Source organism: Myodes glareolus, chromosome 10 (assembly GCF_982192425.1).
Source record: "Myodes glareolus chromosome 10, mMyoGla1.1, whole genome shotgun sequence".
NCBI classification, from domain to species: Eukaryota; Metazoa; Chordata; class Mammalia; order Rodentia; family Cricetidae; genus Myodes; species Myodes glareolus.
This window is the reverse complement of record NC_142035.1, coordinates 12,489,731-12,510,741: the sequence shown is the minus strand read 5'-3', so window position 1 is coordinate 12,510,741 and position 21,011 is coordinate 12,489,731. Positions and strand designations below refer to the sequence as shown.

At 53.9% G+C, this 21,011-nt stretch overlaps 1 protein-coding gene across 1 annotated transcript in view; it reads right to left on the bottom strand.

The window, feature by feature from the left end:
- Prex1 (phosphatidylinositol-3,4,5-trisphosphate dependent Rac exchange factor 1) overlaps window positions 1-21,011 on the bottom strand; it is a 156,043-nt gene that overhangs the window by 26,375 nt on the left and 108,657 nt on the right. Inside the window, exons 10-19 of the mRNA XM_087910975.1 lie at window positions 20,836-20,983; window positions 14,297-14,397; window positions 13,106-13,209; window positions 12,872-12,921; window positions 10,572-10,647; window positions 7,229-7,301; window positions 4,758-4,900; window positions 3,654-3,746; window positions 2,704-2,852; window positions 784-869 (exon numbers count right to left, since the gene is read on the bottom strand). Coding sequence (XP_087767101.1) covers window positions 784-869; window positions 2,704-2,852; window positions 3,654-3,746; window positions 4,758-4,900; window positions 7,229-7,301; window positions 10,572-10,647; window positions 12,872-12,921; window positions 13,106-13,209; window positions 14,297-14,397; window positions 20,836-20,983 — 1,023 coding nt within the window. The remainder of the gene's footprint in view (window positions 1-783; window positions 870-2,703; window positions 2,853-3,653; window positions 3,747-4,757; window positions 4,901-7,228; window positions 7,302-10,571; window positions 10,648-12,871; window positions 12,922-13,105; window positions 13,210-14,296; window positions 14,398-20,835; window positions 20,984-21,011) is intronic.

Below are 21,011 nucleotides of genomic sequence, written 5' to 3'. Positions count from 1 at the left end.
GACACAGGTGATACAGCCCACTGTAAAATACTGTCAGATCCTAGCTGCCTTCACTGCTGTGTGTTCTGTTAATTGGCAGATACACAGCAGCCCCAGGGCCTGGAGAGATGGGTCAGTGGTTAAGAACACTGGCTGCTTCTCCAGAGGGCCAGAGTTCAACTCCTAGCACCTACAAAGTGGGTCACAATTGTCTCTAGCTCCAGTTTCAGGAGATGCAACACCCTCTTTCTGACCTCCACAGACACTGCGCACATGTATATACGCAAGCAAAAATACTAACAGATAAAATAATAAAACTAAAAAATAATCAATGCAAGTAGAACCCTAAGCAGAAAGGAGAAAATACAAATGTTAAAGGGAGTCACTGGGAGACTATCAGGAAACCAGCATCAGATATCTCCTGGGCCTCACAGACAACAGAACAGCACCTTCAACAGTCTCCAAAGAAAACCAGCACAGGTCATGGGGGCTTTAGATTGGTCCCCCATGGGTTCAATGTGGGCACAGAAGTGATTTTGTGGAGCCTCCAAATTCAGAGTTCTGATACCTTTTGAATTCTGTGCCTGCCTGCCTGCCTGGGGGACTTCCAGCCCATCTAGATGGCATGCCTCCCTTCCCCCATCGCAGCCCCAGCACTTCCCATGTCTTCAAGTTGCTCCTTCTCCCCTCCTGTGCAGGTCCCTGCTAAAGCAGTAGATGCTGGAGTACAGGAGCACCAGGCCCATGTCTCCCCATGCGCAGAATGCAGCCCCAAGAGGTTCCGCATACCAGGCTCCAGCTCACCTCTGCCCACAGCAAAGACATATGGCGGGGCTGCTCCTCGGATCTGGAAGGACAGGGCCTCTGGGTGGTCAGGGACTTTGATGGTCCTAGCAGGCACAGGGGCAGGGACAGGCCATGAGAAAAAGGAGTGTGGCTCCCGCTCCCTTAAAGTCCCTTTCTACCACTACCCTACCCTGTCCCCAAGGCCTCTTGGAAATCAGTCCTGAAAGGAATGGCACCCAGAAACACAGTCAACCAGATACCCAAAGCTCATGGCAAAGAGTCAAAAGGCCATCAACCAAAGCAGAGAGGGACGCCAGCTGAGAAGGCAACACATACCAAGGGGAGGCACCAGCTGTGGGTGAATATCTAGGGGACGCACTAACTGGGGAAGGGGATATCGAGGGTAGGCACTAGCCGGGGAAGCAGCTATCAAGAAGAGGCACCAGCTTGGGGGGGTGAATATCAAGGGGAGACACTAGCTGGGGAAGGGGATATCAAGGGGAGACACTAGCTGGGGAAGGGGATATCAAGGGGAGGCACTAGCTGGGGAAGGGGATATCAAGGGGAGGCACTAGCTGGGGAAGGGGATATCAAGGGGAGGCACTAGATGGGGAAGCAGATATCATGAAGAGGCACCAGCTGTGGGGCACAGATATCAAGGGAGGCACCAGCTGGAGAGCAGATATCAAGGGGAGGCGCCAGCTGGGGGGGGGGGCGGATATCAAGGGGAGGGAGCAGCAGGGGTCTGGATATCATGGAGACACAGCTGGAGTAGCAGGTGTCAAGGGGAGGCACCAGCTAAGGGGAGCAGCAGGTGCCACTTATCTTAAACTGCCATGCAGATTTCTGTCGCCCTGCCTCAGCCATGTCCCTACCACACAGTATGGTTCCTTCTATGCCTACCAGGCAGGAAGAATCGCCCTGAGAGCCTGTTCTCAGAACTTTAAACCCTGGGGACTTCCATCTCTGGCACCTAGCAGACAAGCCTTACCTGTCACCTTTCCCCTACATCATCTCTTCTTACAGAAATAGTCCAAACCAGTGGTCCTCAACCTTCCTAACGTTGAGACCCTTTAGTATAGTTCCTCATGCGGTGGTGACCCCCAACCATGAAATCATTTTCATTGCTACTTCTTAACTGTAATATTGTTATGGTTATGAATTGTAATGCAAATCTCTGTTTTCCAATGGTCTTAGATGACCCCTGAGAAAGGGTCGTTTAACTCCCCCCTTCCCCCGTCGGTTCACTGAAAACTCTCCACAGCTCACAGCCAACATTTGGATCAATTACACCAAATACATAATCTTAAAATAGAAGTATGCCCTCTGCACCTACATGTAGATGTGGTCCACCCTGACCTGCAAGCTGTGCAGCTGTCAGCTTGCCACCTGTTTCTACCTGCAGCCCCGGGGAAGCTTCCATCTCCAGTGGCCATCCATGGGACCTTGCCACGGGCATAAGGAGCCACTGGGCCTGGCCCCTTGGTTGTATCCACCTCTCCTGTCTCCCACTCCACTCCAACCCCTCACTGCCTCTGTCCCTCCACCATGCTGTGAACAAGGTGACCCGAGGGTCTTTGTGCCAGATTCTTCATCCTTCCAGAGCCCTCAGCCCCAGGATCCCCCCCCCCCTCGACTCTCTGTAATCTCTGAGTGCCACCACTGTCCCCAGTGGCATCTCTCTGGCCCCTGTGCCCCTGTTCTCTGCACACTCTGTCTTCTTCAACCATACACATCCACCTCCATCTGACTCATCACCTCACTCCTGTCCTGTGTACATCTGTTCCCTGTCCACACCCCAACTCCACCTGAATCTACGGAAGGCAGGAACTGTATCTATACTGACGGGCCTGTGTCCTCAAGTCTGAGCTACCACTCACACACACGTGCACTTGGGACACCTGCAGTTAGATCAGGAAGACTTGGGGTCACACTCACTCTTTGGCCTTGGTGGCTACCAGGAGGCGTAGCGGGCGGCGGGAACAGAAAGACTGGTTAAGGATCGTCTCCACCTCAGAGAAGGGCCGCAGGAACACCAAGTCCTCATTGATGGAGTAGATCTTCCTCCCCACCTGCAGGCCAGCCATCTAGAGAGAAGCACCAGGAAGCTCATTCATTCCCTCTGGACGAGTGGTAAGTGGTGTGTGAGCCCAGGCTCTGAGCTCTGAGCTGTAAATAAAAGATCAAGGAGGCAAGGGTGGGTGGCAATTCCCTCAGGAGGAAATGGTCAGGGCCAGCCATTGCTTGTCACGGCACCAAGGTCAGTGGGGTGACCACTTTGTGTTCATGAGAATGTAACCAATAATATGGAATGAACATCAACACGAACCAAACGTCTAGCCCCCACCCCCCACCTCCTGCTAACCCAGTGGGCCATGAGGTGCCACGAGAGAGTTAAGAAAGAAATCCTTCAAGGGAGACTTCCACTTTCCCTGTACATTCCCGGGAGTACAGCAGGTGGCGCTGGTGGAACATGCCAGAACCGCAGTCCCCTTTCCCAGCTACCCTGCATCTCAGACAAGTTCCAGACTGAAGTTTCCCCACAGAAGCAAAAATAAAAAAGGCATCAGCCGGCATCCCAGAACCTGCTGAGATGTGCCACCTCCAAAAGACATAAAGACATACCGGGCTGGGACACTGCCCCACTGAGTGGACCCTGGGGTCTCACCTCTGCCAGCTGGGACACTGCCCCATTGAGTAAGTGGCCACCCTAGGTTCTCACCTCTGCCAGCAGATATGCTCAGATGGGATACTGCCCCACTGAGTGGATCCTGGGGGGTCTCACCTCTGCCAGTTGGGACACTGCCCCACTGAGTGGATCCTGGGGGGTCTCACCTCTGCCAGCCAGGAGGACACTGCCCCACTGAGTGGCCACCCTGGGGTCTCACCTCTGCCAGTGAGCCCCTCTGCACAGACTTCACCACCACAGCCTTGTTCTTCTCCTCGAGATCGAAGCCGTAGTCGTCCTCCTGCGGCGGGATCTGAAAGCCCGAGGCCAAGATGCAATTGAGGCAGCGAGGTGGGAGCAATACCACCCTGCTCACACCATGGACTACGATCCAGCAGCTGGGGCCCCAAGTCTGCAGGGTAAGGGTGCAGACTGGACTGCAGGGCCAGGCCAGTGGACTGGAGTGACATCAGAATGTCGTGGGACAGAGTAGGTGCCAAACACAACTATGTCGAATGAGGGGATGCCACCCTCTCCTCCCAGAGGCTGGTACTGATCACCTGCCAGCTTGCTTCTCTCACCCTCCCACCCCTCCAGCCCAGACAGAGTCTCTGCTGTCCTCACAGCAAGGGCTCAGTAGCCCTTTAACACGAAGGGAAGAGATCCTATCTGCCAGAAGAATAGGTAAAAGGGAACTGGGGGGACACATTCCCCAGGGCAGGATGGCCAGGAAATGAGCTGGGATCCTGGGAGTTGGCGTGTGGGTACACACGCACCCACAGTGAGTCAGCAGGAGCTCCGTGGGCACTGGGAACTCTACTGAACCTGCCCCACTTGTGCCTCTGATCGTGTGTGGAGGGGACAGTCTACCATGTGATGGGGAATGTGCTCTGGCTGGAGTAGAAGAACACAAGAGGAACGCCAGGGGGAGCAAGACCGGATAATCTCAGAGATGGGAGAAGCATGCCAGACAGCAGGCACAGCACCCAGGTGAGCTAAGATACCAGCATTTCTGACCTAACGGAGAAATGTTCCCAACTGCAAACCCTCAAGGCTCCTGAATGCAGGCAGGACACAGACTCCTGAAGCCTACAGTGTCATAGGTGACTAGGGAGACACCAGGAAGCTATGGGTGTGGGGTAGATGAAGGGCACGAGCACCTGCAACCCCAGTGCTTTGGGAGGAGTGCGATTCAGTGACCTGGCTTCCTGAGCCCGAGATTCGTGCTTAGAGCTGCATGCCCTGCTCTGGCCACTGGCTGAAGCTGCTCCGGAGCCACAGGAGACTCGGGAAGAAAGGTATGGTAGTCCTACTGTGCTCCTACCAGTAACCGCTTGGCCAGGATGTTCTCCACCAGCTTGAAGTCATTACGAAGCTGTTTGTTCTTGCTGCTGGTCCCCTCCATCTCCTCGTCAGCGTGGAAGCGGAAGTATTGGGACTCATCCTTGAATTCACTCTTCTCGAGAACTGTAAGCCACAGACACACAGTACATAGTCAGATGGCAGTGGCTCGGCAGCCTTTGCCAACCGGCAGCCACAGGCTAGAAGCAAGTCCTGGACAAATGTGGCTTGGCAGAGAGAGTGTACCAAAATTGCGTACCAAAGTGTAAACTCCACATGAAGGGCAAGCTATCTGATTCTTTAAAAATCTGACATGGCTCAAGCTGTGTGCAAGCATCAAGACCCAAGTTCAGGTTCGCAGTAGCCATATAAATGCCAGGTGCAGCCCAAGTCTACCCCAGCTCTGGGTTCAGAGACAGACCCTGTCTCAAAAACCAAAATGAAAAGTGACTGAGAAAAGACGTCTAATGTCCACCTCTGGCCTCACATGCACATGAATGCAGCCACACACATACACACCCAGGCTGGTTCCCCAGCACCCACACTGGGTAGCTCACAACCACCTGCAAGCCTAGCTCCAGGGGATGTGATGCACTTGCACACACACACACAAATTTAAAACAAGAAATCATATTTTAAACAAGCAAACAAACAAACAAAGGACCAGGAATAGTGGTGCACACCTCTAATCCCAACATTGGGAGCCAGAGGCAGATGGATCTCCTAGTTAGAGGCCAGCCTGGTCTACTATGTGAGTTTCAGGACAGCCTAGGCTACACAGAGAAACCCTGTCTTGAAAAACAAAAAAGAGGATACAGCAAGGCCCAGAGTTAGCAGCTGCCGAAGGCCCATGAGGTTCTGGGGTAAGGCAGCCTGAGCACAGACACCTCCAGACCCCACTTCTTCAAGGTGGTGGTTCCTCCTCCAAGGAAACTACCTGTGTGTGAGTGTTCCTGGGTTATGTGAGTGTGTTCCTGGGTCACCCTGATTACCTCTTCAGAACAAACAGACACACAAATTGCTACTTGCATCCGAGCAGGGCAGCCAGGCTCCAAGCAGCCTGCTTATTTAGTCTCCATTGTAAACATGGGGTTAGAGGATTCCAGAGCTGGAGGAAGAGTCAGTGCTGCATTTGAGCAGTGAAGTCCCAGCAGACACGGCAGTATTAAGACTTCTGAGTCACCAGCACAGCCAAGGGAGGCCCTGCTCCCTTTTCCCAGCTTTGAGCACACAGACCTGGGTTCAAATCCCTCCATCTAATACTTTAACCTCTCTGTGCTTCAGTTTTCTCCTCTAGCAGAATAAGAAGACCAAGTCCCTGGGACGGCTCTAAGGCTGCTACGGTGAGCCTCACCTTCCCTCTCTGCTTAAATCCCTCCCTGAAGACTCCCGCGGTTCTGAGGCTCAGTTCAGACGTGGCGGGAGATGCCGTCCCTTCCTCCACTCTGTGCTAACCCTGCCCTTTTGCCACAGCCACACCCTAACTTTCAGCCCTTTCCTATTTTAGCACATATTTGAGTTCGTGGCAGGGTGCGGGGGAGCTGCAGAGCCTGCCATCTCCCTCCCTGAAGGGCCCCGAGGGCTTCAGGGCTGCCCAAGTGCCCCTCCTTGTACAGCATCCCCAGACAGCTGCCTTCCGGGAACAAGGCTGAGTGGACCACAATTATCCTCTGCCACAAATGAGAGGCTCCTGCAGAGGGCAGGCGGCAGGGCCAGCGCTATCGGAGGGTACAAACGGTTTCTGGGAAGGAAACAGTCCCAATGGGTGGCCAAGCCTGGTCCCTTCCGCTGAGGCAATGGGCAGCAGAGGGGACAAAACTGTAAGGCTCCTGGAGAGACTAGAGAAACTGAGGCCACCGGGGAGCTAAGCCTGGTGGGGGAGTGAGCTAAGGTGAGCCTAGAACTGGGCCATGAGCACAGGCAGACAAATGGCCTACAGAAAGCTATGACCCCCAGCCTATTTTCCTAAATAAAGTTTTATTAGCACCTAGCCAAACCCCTTTTGTTCCAGTGTTGTGGCCTCCTGCCTGGCCCTTTGCAGAGCAAGTTCACTAACTCTGAGTTACAGCAAAGCACCTGGGGGCAGGGAGATGACCTGAGGCCTGCCAAGACCAGTCTCCTGTCACCAACTCACACTTCTACAGCCTGTATCTGTGTCCAAGCCAGAGCACCTGCTCATCAGCATGCACAAGACAGGCTGGGTTGTCTGATACACAAAGCGGGGCACACATGTACATACGCCAGATTCTGAGCCCCTCCACGGCACAACCCGGCACCATGCTGGGCACACAGAGCCTAGAAGGAGAGAACACAGTTTCTCCAAGACGGACCAGCAACAGTGATGGGAGGCACCTGGGGGCAGGGGAGGCCAAAGCACAGCATTTGATGCTGAGACACCACATACGCAAAGCTGGCTCTCGAGGCCCCAAGCAGAGTTCTAGGTCCTGCACTTACCATGGTGCATGAAACCGTTGTTGCACAGACCCACGCCAAGCGCCACTGCCTCCTCCCGTGTCTGGCAGTCCCCCTGCAATGAACAGAAGGGGATGCCATGAGCGGAGTCAGCACTGAGTCCTCTAAGGGCAACCCATGGCAGGCTGCCACCCGGGAGACACAGGCTGCATGAGGGCAGAGATTTGTCACACTGAGTACCAAGGTCGCCAAACATGTTTGGAACCTACTCCTAATAAACTCCTAACAAGGGAGTCAAGCTGTTAGATGTTTCTGGTTGCCTAACAACGGCCCTTTCCTGATCCCTCCCTAGTAAGGAAACTCTCGCCCCCTTCTACAACAACCTGGGTAGTTAGGGTGGGTAATGAGACACAGCAAGGGCAGTGTGGTAAGTCCCCTGTGCCCACAGACTCCTGCCCTGAACAAAGGAGTAACACCTGGTGCTTCTGCAATCATTCTGGATCAAAATGTGACCGCAAGGTAAACTACAGCAATGGTGGCAGAGCAGAAGGACACAGACAGTGGTTCCCAAAGACCTCATGTACACATTAATGTGCCGGGCCACCAACCTCTGTGCTGCTCTCATGAGAGGCACAAATCCCGGTCTGCTCTGTTCTCTACGTCTGTAGACGTGTCCCTGGTGGCAGAAATGAAGTCTATGGTGCCTGAAAAGCCTGCAGGGGCTTCTGCAAACCTCTGGAAAGGGGACACTAGGGACAAAGCCATGTGAGGATGGTGGCATGACGGGCAGAAGTCCGACTCATGCGGATGCTACTGAGAAAACTATCTGTCCCCAAAGTCACCCGGCTGCACATTTCTAGATAGGTGGCCTCCGACAGTCGCCTTTCATTTAGGCTTTCTGTCTTTAGAACATGTCAGCAGAACTTGGGAGACTTGGCTGATCTCAAAGGATGGGGAGCAGGGACCTGACTCCTGGTGCCTGCTCTTAGTTCCCACCCCTCCCCAAACCAATATGTTTGTGTAGCTTGCAGCTCAGGCAAGCTTTAAATTTGGATCCTCGCCGCCCCCCAACCTCCCGCCCCAACTTCAGCCTCCCAAATGCTTGAAGCACAGGTGTATCCCAATACAACAGATTTAGAACTCAAAAAAAAAACCAAAAACAAAAAAAGAATCTCACTGCTAACCAGGTAGAGAGAGGCTAGAACCTCAGCATGGAGGTAAGGCAGGCAGGCTCAGGCACAGCTGCCAACTGAATCAAGGACTGTGATTGGGAGCACCTTGACAGCTAGGGGCCAGGTTCAGAGGCTGCCAGACACACAGGCAGCCAGCCCTGCATGCAACTGCTACAGTACACAGAAGGGAAGGGCTGCCAGACACCTAGCCAAGCAGGCCTGACCTTCCTCCTAGAGGGTGGAGGAGGGTACTCCCAGCCAAAGAGACCTGATTGCTTTTCCAGCGGCTGTGAGGCCAGTCATGGGGACCAGGTGCAGGGACTCCAGAAGGAGTTGTGGGGGCCGACTGGGGACCCTGGGGAGGGGCTGAGAGACTTGGCCTCAGTGCTCACTGTATTACTAGCTGAGGATCACAGAGAAGACAAACAGCTCCTAAGGGATCCTAGCCCAGTGGCAGGGGAATGGCAAAATTGGAGTTAGGACAGAGGAGGCAACGGGGAGGAACAGTCCACAGCAACTGTCCTGACCCATAGGTCTAGAGGGGACTGACTGCCAATCCAGGTAGCCTTGGCTGGGTGCTCGGTTCAAGAGGACTAGTCGGCCTCTGGAGTCCACTCGGCTTGCAAAGGGCTCAGAACCAGCCTCGCCTGTCTGTCCTATCAACAGAGGAGCCAGAGCCCAAGGAGGTTCCTCAGGACACAGGGTAAGCCATAGTGACAGACATGGGTGCCCCAGTGAGGACAAGTTGGAGGGGGAGGACAACTTGGGCAGTGTTCTCTAACTCATCTCTAGTTGCTGCTATGTCTAAATTGAGAGTCATGGGGTTTCCCCGACGCTCCTGGGAGCAAAATGTGCATATCCCTGCCTGGCACACAGGAACACAGGAGAGCCACCACCATCTCGTCACCTGACTCTTCAAGGGATCAGTGGAAGCAAAACAGGGTTGGATGCACACAGAGAGGGTATGAGTAACAGACTACCACAGACACATGTGGAATACCTCTGCCCACCATGCCTACCACACTCCATCTTTCCACTGACCGACTCCTTGATGGCTGGGGAAACTAAGGCACAAGTGGGAGGGCTGATTCAGGTTGCCCGATGACAAGGAGGATTTCTGAGTTGGGTTTCGTGAGCTATCACGTCACAGACAGGGAATCTGAGATTCCACAGGGCAATCACTGTCCCCAAGGTTGTGACTCTGCCACAATGCATTTATATGTGCCCACTCCCTGCATGACCCATGTGGTCCCTCCTGTGACTAAGATGTCCAGGCCATTAGCAACACCATCTGCTGGGCCCTGGTGATGAATGCAAGGGGTGCTCAGGGGACACAACTGTCCACTTTCTCTGCCCTGGCGCTGGCCCTTGGGTCCAGAAGGCACAGAGGAGGAAGGCTGGCATGTGCTGCCCCGGTCACCATCAGCCCACAGCTGGTTATTATCAAGGTGGTGTGTCCCCACACAGCACTCCCTATCTGGCTGTGCACTCAGAACAAGTCACATGACCTAAGTCTCAGGCTCCCCATTTGTAACACTGGAACGGTTACCACACCACCCCAATGCATCCTGAGGGTCAAAGAAGATGACACTCTGTGATCTGAGGTCACACATAGCATGGCTGGTTTCTCTGGGCTAGGTACTCCTGACTTTTAGGGTCTTAACTCTAACTCAAACCCAAGCATGTGAACCTGTCCCCGAGCACCCCAGGCTGGATCCTGAAACATCCGGACCCTTCAACACTCCTGGTCTCTTTCGCATGGACTGGATTAAGCATTTAAAAGTGGGGCTCATCCAACCAGTGACACCTGGTTGTCCTGAGGGGACAAGCCATTTGGACAGCGAGAACTTGAGGCATTTCCTCCCTTAACATTACGTGAAATGAAAAGGCCCAACTCTCCCTGCTGCTTGCCTTTTGACTGCAGTTCTGTGCGGGTGTAATGCCTGGAGCTGTGGCTGCCACAGTGTGATGGCGCAGCAACCACCCAGAAGACTGCACATTCTGATGGCAGAAAGGTATAAGGCTGGGCGTGAACACCATCACTGAGCACCAGGACACTACATGAAAGGAAGCTGCTGCCCAGGGACAGAGTCCCTTTCTGTGAGGCTCCCTGTGTGGTCACACTGTAGACACAGAGGGCAGAAAGGAGCTGGGCCTGTCCCCAGCTACATGGCTAATTCCAAACCACACAGTCAGGGGCCGCTCATACTCACTTGCGCCAACAGCCAGTCCACCAGCTTGCTCCCGGGGACCACGGACTTGTAAGTCTTCAGGTGGTAATCACGGTCCCTGGGGAGGAGGAGGACAAATGAGTGGGGCTTGTGAGGGGAGGCATGTTAGACGATGACTGGCTGTATGGAGGGGGGCATGTTGGTTTCTGGAGTCTGCTCCAGCTGGAAGATCTTCAACAGACAGGGGAAGAGGTCGACCCACTCCTGACTTAGGGGCCAGCTGCCCCATCAGAAACTGAAGAGGAGGCCTCGGACTGCAGCCAGGGGACCTCTTTGTGCAGTCATGGCTCTTGAGGCAGCTTTGCCGGCATGGACAGGTTTGCCCTAGGGTGGAGTGCCACACTGGGGACCATGAGCATCGTACAGTGCCAGATGTCTCTACAGCAAGGACTTCTCCTGGCCAAATGTCCACAGTCCATGGCTGAGGAACCCTGAGTATCTAAGGAGGGGTAAGGGAGGCTCCCCTGTTTCTCTGTCTTGTTTTGGTGCTGACACACACGTGTTCAAAGACACATGGTTAAGTTCAGGTTGGGCTCTAAGCACAGAGCAGAGCCTAAACCTGGGGGGTACAGGAGTGTCCTGGTGAAGTATGCACTCTACCTGGCTAGTCTTTGGGGCTATGGGACCTGAACAGTCAAACAGTGACAAACTCAGCCTTAAGCTGACGAACACAGAGTTCTACAGCTCTGGCTGGAGCCGCTGAAGGATGTTCAGGATTAGGCATAGTCAGCTGTGACACTAAGCAAGGATCCTAGTACGTCCCCACCACAATCTAAAAAAAGAAAAAGGAAGTCAGGCCAGCAGGTTGGAAGACCCAGGGAAAGCCAGTAGGGAATGAACAGGCAGAGGTCACAGAGCCAAGAAGGCCGCTGGGCATCTGTAGAGGCCACAGGGGCCCAGGAGGCTGCTGGACACAGGCAGAGGCCACAGGGACCCAGGAAGCTGCTGGACATAGGCAGAGGCCACAGGGACCCAGGAGGCCACTGGACACAGGCAGAGGCCACAGGGACCCAGGAGGCCGCTGGACACAGGCAGAGTCCATGGGGCCCAGGAGGCCGCTGGACACAGGCAGAGGTCACTGGAATCCAGAAAGAGGCTGGGCCCCTCAGCCACTACCTCTTAGGACTAGAACAGAGCAGCAGAAGGGGTGAGTGAGGAGGCAGGGCTGTGGGGGAAGCGTTTGCAGGGCCTGACCTCACAGACCACGAACAGGATGGATGAAGTCCCTGGGACAACAGTCATGTCGCCCTGTCCTTGTCTCTCCACCCACAACCACAGGCTTCCTAACAGAGCCTGACCCGCTCGTTTCTGATGCCAGGAGCCTAGGAGCATACTTTCCGTGACTCCAGCACTGTAACTTTAAGCTGCTGGCGGGCCCGTTTGGCTGGAATAGAAACAGTCACTCAACAAACACCAGTGCAGGATTGCGCCACTCGAGGTCAATGCCCTGCCACATAGCCATTTGAATTCAGGCTCAAGCAGCCCAGAAAATCAAAATAAAAGTTTCATTAAATTAAAAATAAATCTGCCAGGTGGTGCTGGCACACACCTTTAATCCCAGCACTTGGGAGGCAGAAAGAGGCGAATTTCTGTGAGTTCAAGGCCAGCCTGGTCTACAAAAGACAGCCAGGACTACCCAGAGGGACCTCATCTCAGAAAAAAAAAAGTCTAGACTCCGTATCCTGGAGCATTTGCAAACCTCATGGGAACAGGGGTCCCTGGGAGTGACAAACACAGGCACAGAGCACCAGAAAGCATGACTCTAACAGGAAGCATGGGGAGTTCCTGGGTGGGACACGAGGGAGGGGGCCAGACAGGTTCAAGATGGAACTCAGTGGTGGAGCATGTGTCCCACACTTGGGTCTCTTCCCTGGGCCCATCCCAGGAAAAATAAAATGTAAAGGCAGCCAGGGAAGCCGACCTGACAAGGAGGCTCTGGGAGAGCCAAGGCTATGGGGGAGAGAGCACCTCACAGCAACAGCGAGCACAGAGGCCCTGCAGTGCATCCCGCTTCATACCCTGCCTCAGACAGGAATGGTGAGGCACAGGAAGGTGGAGGACTGTCCGGGGTCCCGCAGCTGGGAGCCAGTACGTAGATCCAGTTACTGTCAACCCTTACTATCACTGCAGCACATCCCACAAATCCACTCACTTCATCCTGATGGCCTGACAGAGGAGCTCAGTGATTAACCCTGTCTGATGGAGGAGCCTGAATCTCAGAGAGGTCCCGATACTGGTGGGGCCACGCAGATACTGGCAGAAGGTACGCCGTGGGGACTTACTTGATCACGGGGGTGTAGAGGCTATGCAGACGGCAGTAGAGTCTCACGCCCTATGAGCAAGAGCAAGGTCTGAATGAGCTACATCCTCTAGACTGCTGGGAAACTCAGGGTGGGCAGGGGCAGGCTACGGGGGACATGGGCTCACTCTGCAGGGACCTCCAGCTGGATCGGGGCCACAGGCTGAAGGACATCTCACCTTGGACATGACATCCTCCAGGCTGAAGGACATCTTACCTTGGACATGATGTCCTCCAGCTCGCTGCGAGCCTTGTAGGTGCCATCATCGTAGCGGAAGCGATACATCACCTGCTCGTTCTTGAACTGGTGCTTGTCAGAGACTGGAAAGACCCAGGGACTGGTGAGGCTAGGAACATCCTCCACCTCCACCCTCTGGTCCCCCAGTACGTTGAGAGACCTGGGACACGCAGCCTGGGCAGGCCTGGCAGAGACCAGCAATCTGGCTGACACCTGTGGACACCTCTGATTTGCCCTGTCCTTTAAATGGGAACCAAGCACTCCAGGGGAGAGCCCACACAGCTGGGATCTGCACAGCTATCCTTCCATTCTGCTGGGGACTCAGACCCAGATGCAGATTCTGTATATAGCCAGAAGTCCAAATCTCTTAAGAACGAAGACACTTCACTCCCACCTGGACACTCAGTGGCTTCTGGTTGGCTCAGTGGGCCCACACAGCCGCCAGGGTTGGGCCAGGGCTTAGTGTGGCAGGTCCGTCCTCTCCACAGCACCAGCCATGGCTGGAGTCATTCTACAGTGACCGCCATGAGCTCTCAGACCTCACAGCTGAGTCTTTCCCCAGTTCCGAGTCACCTGGTCTCACTTCCTACCATGCCCCTGTCCACTCAGGAGGAGGCCTCACTGCCTTCCTTGCTGCTCCCTGTAGACCACTCAGCATCCCCCTGGGCACTAGATGATGACCATAAAGAGCCCTAGAGCCCACTTGCCTCTCTCATTTCTAGGGGAGGTATCCCCAAGCTCCTGTTCAGAACTGAGCGCCCACAACCACACTGACCTCTCTGCTCTCCCAGCATCAACCATGCCACAACGATACCCTTCCAAGCAGAAGGTCAGCTCTGTGAGGACGGAATGCTCCATCTGTCCCGTTCACAGGCATGCAAGCAGTGTCTGCTGCAAGGGACATGCAACAGACACCTACAAGTTAGCTAAAACATAAACAGAGGGCTCGTTCTTTCTGGAGAGGCAAATAGAAAGTTCTACTCCCTGGCCAACTGTTCTAAGGCATCCTTCCTTGCTGGTGCCCAAGAGAATACTCATTCTGCCACCCTAGAGAAATGTCATGAGGCAGCCGTGGTCCTGGGTCAGCAACTTGAAGTATGGGAGCAGACTTCTGGGTAAAGGACCACTTCCCCGCCATCAAGCCTACCGTGCCACACCTCTTCCACTCACCATGGTGAATGATACCATTCTCCAGCAGGGCTTGGCCCAAGTTGATTCCTTCTTCTGTTTTGCTGATCTCGCCAATTTCCAGGAGCCAGGCGACAAACTCGCTGCCAGGAACAAAAGATATGATGAGATGGTCCCCGGCCCTGGAACCAGAACCAAGCTGGCCTGGCCCCATCCACCCCAGGAATGATAGGCAGATCTTCCTGCAGGCACACAAAACCAGGAGCCATGGCCCAAGAGACAGTGGTTTATCTGTGCCTTTTCAGGTGACTAAGACCAGTCACACACAGGTCTGCCACACCCTGGTGTGGTGGGGGGAGATGACTGAAGGGATGGGTGGCAGGCACATGAATGGATGAGCAGATAGGTGCATGGTTGGAAGGATGGTGGATGTTTGGTAAATGGAGGAATGGTAGAGGAATAGATGTGTGAAGGATTGACAGATACACAACAGGAGGTCGGATGGGTGGGTGATGGGCTAGTGGGAAGGGAGACGTATAGATAGAAGGGTGAAAGGAGAGATGGATGGCTGACGGTTAGTAGATGAATAAATGATGGGTGGGTGGGTAGATGAACAGATGGATGGGTACATGGAAGGATAGGTGGGGTGGTTTATGAGAGTGTGAATGAATAGATGGGTAGGTGGGTGGATGGATAGATGGGTGGTGTGTAGATTATGAATAATGGATAAAAGGAGGACAGGGAAGAGGAAGGTGGGTAGGGTATGGATGGATGGATAGATGATGAGTGATGGATGGGTGTGGGTAGACAGAGGAGTAGGAGGGTGAAGGGATGATGGACAGATAGAGGACAGATGTTGGATGGCTAGATAAGACTCGATGGTAGATTTGTGGATGGAGGCATGAGCAAGGGACAGACACCAGGCCACGTGATGTGAAGGCAAGTGACAAGAATGGATGACAAACGAACCATCCAAGAGATCAACGCCGATGGATGAGTAGATATAGAGTCGGGGGAGGGGCTGGCCGAGTGGACAGGAAATGCTGGGTGGATGGTGGGAGTACACACGGATAGCTGGAGGAGGGTATGGCTAGATGGGGGTGAGCAGATACTAGATGGGTATGTATGTATGTATGTATGTATGTATGTAAGTAGTATGTAGATGAAACACACAAAATCAGCAGGAGGCAATGCCAAGCCCAGAAAGCTGACTGGAGAGATGGCTCAAATCACATGTTCCCTGTCCTCACAGTAATCCAATAGCTTCCCCTTTCATCAGAAGGGACTTCAGTCCTGCCTCAGCTGTCCCACACATCTGCCTAGATATATGTGCACCTTCATCAGCCACCCACAATTCACATCCAGAAAAAAATCCAACCAGGGGGTGGTGGCTCAGAAGGCAGAAGCAGGTGAATTTCTGTGAATTCAAGGCCAGCCTGGCTACAGAGTGAGTTCCAGGACAGCCTGGGCTATATAGAGAAACCCTGTCTCAAAAAACAAGCCAAACAAACAAACAAACAACAAAGTTCCTAGACTCCATCCCATCATGCCTCAGGGCCTTTGCAATTACTGCTCGTCTACCCAGAAATGCCCTTCCCTGGCTCTTCTTTCCATACCACCCCCAGGGCCTGACCCAGCAGCCCACCTATCCTGATGCCCTTCCATTCTGTGCCAAGAAGTCTCTGCAGTATGACTTAACAGATGTCTGTGTGTGTTCATTAGTTTCCTTTCCTGCCCACACAGACAACCAGAATGCAACCCCTGGATGATGGAGTTGATCTTATTTGTGGCTCTTTCCCTGACATACTCTGGATCTCAAGAGTCTTCTATGAAGCAAATGAGGAATGAGCAAGAAGGAATGTTCTAGGGTCCGCAGAAAGGTTGGGGCATGGATGAGACAGGTGAGCTTTTCTGGCTCCGGGTGACAGTCCAGGGGTCAGACTCAGCCAGGCCTCTGAGGTCCCAGCCCCCGTGGCCACGTGGGCTCAGCAGATTTCAGCCCACTGGAGTTAGCGGAAGAGGGTGAGCCCAGAGCAGGCAGGACCCACGAGTGTGGGCAGCAGTGCCTGGTCCCCTCTTTATGAAAACCAGCTGTCCCACCTCCGGTTACAGCAGGGGGCGCTATTTTTAGCTTTCTGTGCTGGCAGAGGAAGGACCTGCCCTCATGCAGGTAGCAACACTGTGAGGCATTCAGAAAGCCTACAGGACACCGGAGAGATGGTAAAGAAATAGGTACATTTCTGGCACCCTAGGTGGGAACTTTCCAGGTTCTGCATCCCCCTACGCAACACCCCTGCCCCCACCTCTGATTCTGTTCTCAAACTCTCAACTCTGGGGTAAGGCAAGGACTACCAGCAACCCCAGAAGGCAAACAGATGTTGGTGTGCCCACTCTCAGAGGCTGGAGGCCGGAGACTCAGTCAAGGGCTGTTTACCAGCTGTCCTAGCCAGGGCCACCCCTAACAAGGGGTCTGTAGCCAGAGTGGGGACAGGAAGTATCCCAAAATGGCTGCAGGGGCAGAAGACAGATGGAGGACAAAGCAGAGCAATTGACCGGTGACTGCCCACGCTGGGTCCTGCTACCCTTTGGGAAACCAAGCTGGATCTTTAGCTTATTGGGCAGAACCGAAGCAAAGCTGCCCCTTTCTGGGGAACAAGATGCAGCTGGACGCAGCTCAACAGGATGCAGCTCAAACAACTGGCTTGCTTGAGGACATCTGGAATTAGTGGGTGGACTTTTTAATCCTGTGAAACTTTAAACTGGGACCCAGGGGGTAAGGAGATAAAGTTAATCTCTTCTTCCGCAGGAACCTCGAACTCTGAACGGGGGTGCTGGCCGGGGGAGGGGGAGACTGTGCCAAACCAGTCAAAGCTGAAGCTATTGCTCCAAGAGCCCATGGCAACCCTGTGGGTTCAACTCTCCGAAAGAGGAACACTCGATAGTTCCTACAAAGCTCCCAGTTGTTAAATGCAGCTGTCTAACCCAGGATTTTCCGAACCCCCTCTCCAGGCTTCCATTTGTACCAGGCCAGCAGGGTCTCAGGGTGGAGGAGAGGTGTTCCAAATTAGACATCAGAATGTACAGCAGCTCCGAGCAGGGAACTGGGATCTGACGGTAGCTCTGGGTTGGGTTATGAAGGGAAACAGGCCCAGGCTTCCAGAAAGACATTCCCTCAGCTGTGGGAGGCACTGAGACGAGGTGGGGTGCCCAACGGTGCAATGGGACTGAGGTGGGATGTGGAGCCCACGCACAGCTAGGATGCTTCCATTCTCCCTTTCCCTGCCCAGTGGACATGGCTCAGCCTGCTGCAGGTCAAGGCCAAGGCTGGGCACAGGGAACACCTGGGCACACCTCTGCCATTCTTTCCTGAGAGCCACCTGACCAGTGGCCCCTGTGCCACGCACTCCCAAGAACCGAACATCCTTTCGCCTGTCTCCTGCACAGGCCTGGAGCCTGGGTTTGACATGCGCACCTGTGAGTCCCAGGAACAGAGTCCCTGCCGATGTCCATGGCGATGCCTGTTCAAGCTCTGCGTGTGCGTGCGAGGCCAAAGGTCAGTGCTGGGCCATCTTCCTCTATCATTTTCTACCTTATCTTTTGAGACAGGGTCTCCACTGCAGTTACACTGGCTGCTCAGCCAGCCCCATGGATTCCACCTGTCTGCACCTGCTCCCCAGCACTAGGTATCTGAGTTCAGGCCCTCATGTCTGCACAGCAAGCATTTTTACCACGGAGCAAGCACTTTACGGAGTCCCTGACAAGTCTTTTTGGATCTTCTGTGGTTGGCTGGTTAGTTCCTGAGACGGGCTCTTGCTAGTCACCCAGGCCTACCTGCCTTGCTCACTGCTCGAACTTCAGCCTCACGAGTGCCAGGACTGAAGTGCTCCGTTTGTCTCAGTATGTGCCACAGTGCTCAGTCTGGTCTCTGTTGTACACAGCTGTGCACACAGTTGCTCCAGCAAAGTCTCCCACCTCGGAACTTCCAATGACATCTAACTACTGTCGAAGTTTGCAGCAAATTCTTTCACCTTCAAGAAACCTCCCTGACTGAACCGTCTGACTGGCACACCTTGTTCCAAGTGGTCCGGAGCCTGACAACCCATCTCTCTCAACCGTTGAGCCCCCTGAGCACCTGAACAAAACCTGACCCATGACCCAGTGCTACCAAATGCAGTCCTGCTAATTCTTGGGTCTCATGCCATCCCTTGCCATTCCAGTGCCACAGCTCAAACAAGCCATCGGACTCTTGCACCTGTGATGCCCAACCCAAGCATGCTGTTCCTCAAGGTCTTCTCGTGGCTGATTCTTGTCACTCAGACCTTGGTTAAAACGCAACCTTCCTAAGAGGCCCATCTTGGCTGGCTGAATCAGCTCCGCAATTCTCCCCTTGACATTATTCTACAACTGCCTTGCAGCATTCGCTGAGCCAATGGCTTCCTTCTTTAATTTGGCCATTTGTCTACTGACCTATTCCCGTAGGGATGGTCATCCCTGTCAGCAAGATGTTTGTCTATTCCCTGCTGCCTGCTGGCAACCAGTAAGGGATGGAGGGAGGGAGCAATTTTGTCTCTCAAGCTAACCTGAGGATGCTGGAAGGCAGATATATACGCACACACGCACACACACATGCACACACACGCATATGCGCAAGCATGCTTCCCACAGCACACAGATTTTTATCACTGAAATGTGAAGTTTGCTACTTTCTGCATGGAGCACAAACTGGCCACTTCTTCCCACCGGTCCCTATACCATGACACGTGCATGGCCCAGCGTGTGTTCTCAGTGCCCTGGCCAGCACCATGCTGAGCTCTACTGCATTTCCACTGGGTCCTCCAGCCCTTCTTCCTTGTCATTGATTGAGACTGAGAGACATTAACCCAGTGCCCAAAGTCATCCAGCAGGAAGATGGGGGAGTAAGACACGGCCCCAGTCTGACTCAAAGCCCTGCCCTAAAAGGTTATGAAGATAAATCAGACACAGCACAACCAGGGAGTCCTGTCCAGCAGCAGACAGACATGGAGACAGATTGGGGGAAGTAATAAATGCGGAAGAGAGATTAAAGAGAAGCAAGCATGGAGGCAGTGAGAAAGAACACCAGTTCTGGAGTCACCCTGTCCTGAGTGCGAATCCCATCTCCACACATGGCAGTGACTTCAAACAGAACCTTTTCCCTCTATATGCCTCAGTTTCTTCACCTTTAAAATAGGGACTTGCCTCACGGTATTGTGTGAGATTAAAGCGATTGATTGAGTGAGGGAGAGACCTGTATCCCAGCCACCTATCAGTCTTATAGAGGGGACCAGGGCTCCTGGAGATTTCATGAGCTACACACTGGCAGGGAAGGAGCATTGGAAGCCCAGACAGATGCAGAAGGAAGTTAAGCCTGAAGAAGCATGTTCTCTTAACGGGAAGTCAGATCCTCTGGGCCCCGTGGTTACATGAGCCGCGATGCTGGCTGGGGTTCAAATGGGCAGCGAGAGAAATCTCCTCTAATCCCAAGGATAGCCGGGCCTCAGAAGCCTTAATCACAGACAGGTTATCCCATCCGGCTGGGCTGGCAGGAAGGCTCTCCAGTACTCCCCCAGGCAGAAGTGGGGAGCTGCTAGAGAAAAGCCTTCTATGAAGTGGAATCAGGAATTAGCAAAGGAGACAGCCAGGTGCCCCTCTAACCTTTCAAGCTCCTGAACCCAGGTCTCTCCTTTTCACAAAGCTTCAGAGAGCCAGGACTGCTGACCCCCAAGGACAACGGATGGAGCAATCCAAAACTCCTGGTTTTCCCAACTCCCACCCCCACCCCTAGCCTGTTTAACCGGCCTCAGGTTGACCCTGGGTTCTCTCTCCTAACTCCACAGGCTCCGGTGGACACGAACACTCAGCCGGGCTCTGTATTTTCATATTTCTAAAACCAGGTTCCTGTCTGGCTCCTTCCTTCACTGTCTCCGCCCATGTCATCACCTAGTGTACAGGAACTGACCCCTACCCAGGGGCCCCCACCTCTCTGACCACTGTCCACAGAGGTCTCTGCTTGTCCCTCCCCCAACGCTGCTGGCCCAGACTCCTCTGAGTACATGGTAGCCTACAAAGCAGATCTCCTGACTCAGAGGCCGTCTAAATGCCTGCTCCACACACTGGTCTCCAATCTAGTCTTCCTACCAGGACAATTGACACTATCTCCAGTCTTCTCTGTACCATGCCGGCCACCAGGCTCCAGCCTGCCCCAGACCCTCCGAATTCCATCTCCAGCTTCTAATCACAGCCCAGCCTCCTCTGTCTTGGCCATGGCAGAACAGACAGAGATAGGCAGAGTGTGGCCAGCCTGCTGAGTTGGGAAGATCTCAGCTTTTATCATGGACTCCATTACAGGAAGCAGATTACACAGGAGCAAACACAGCAGGCAGAACTACGGCAGAACCCGCCAGCCCTGACCCTCATCTGAGTCTGCTCTACAGGTCTGAGGGGGCATAAGGTGGCTGTGCAGGGAGATCCCAGGCAAGAGAAAGGGCGTATGGGACAGGGCAGGGCAAGGCAGATGTAGGGTGGGAAAGGAAGATGGCCAGCTGGGATCAGATGCCACTCACTTGCCAAGGAAGCACTTGGGCACAGTGCTCAGCTTCCGTCGGCGGTCTTTGATCAAGTTCACCTTCTTGCTCATCATCAAGTGGTACAGCTTCTCCCCCTTCTCCGCGATCATGACGTATGCATCACGCTCCATGCCCAGCTTCAGGCCTGCGTGGGGACATGATTGCCAGGGGGT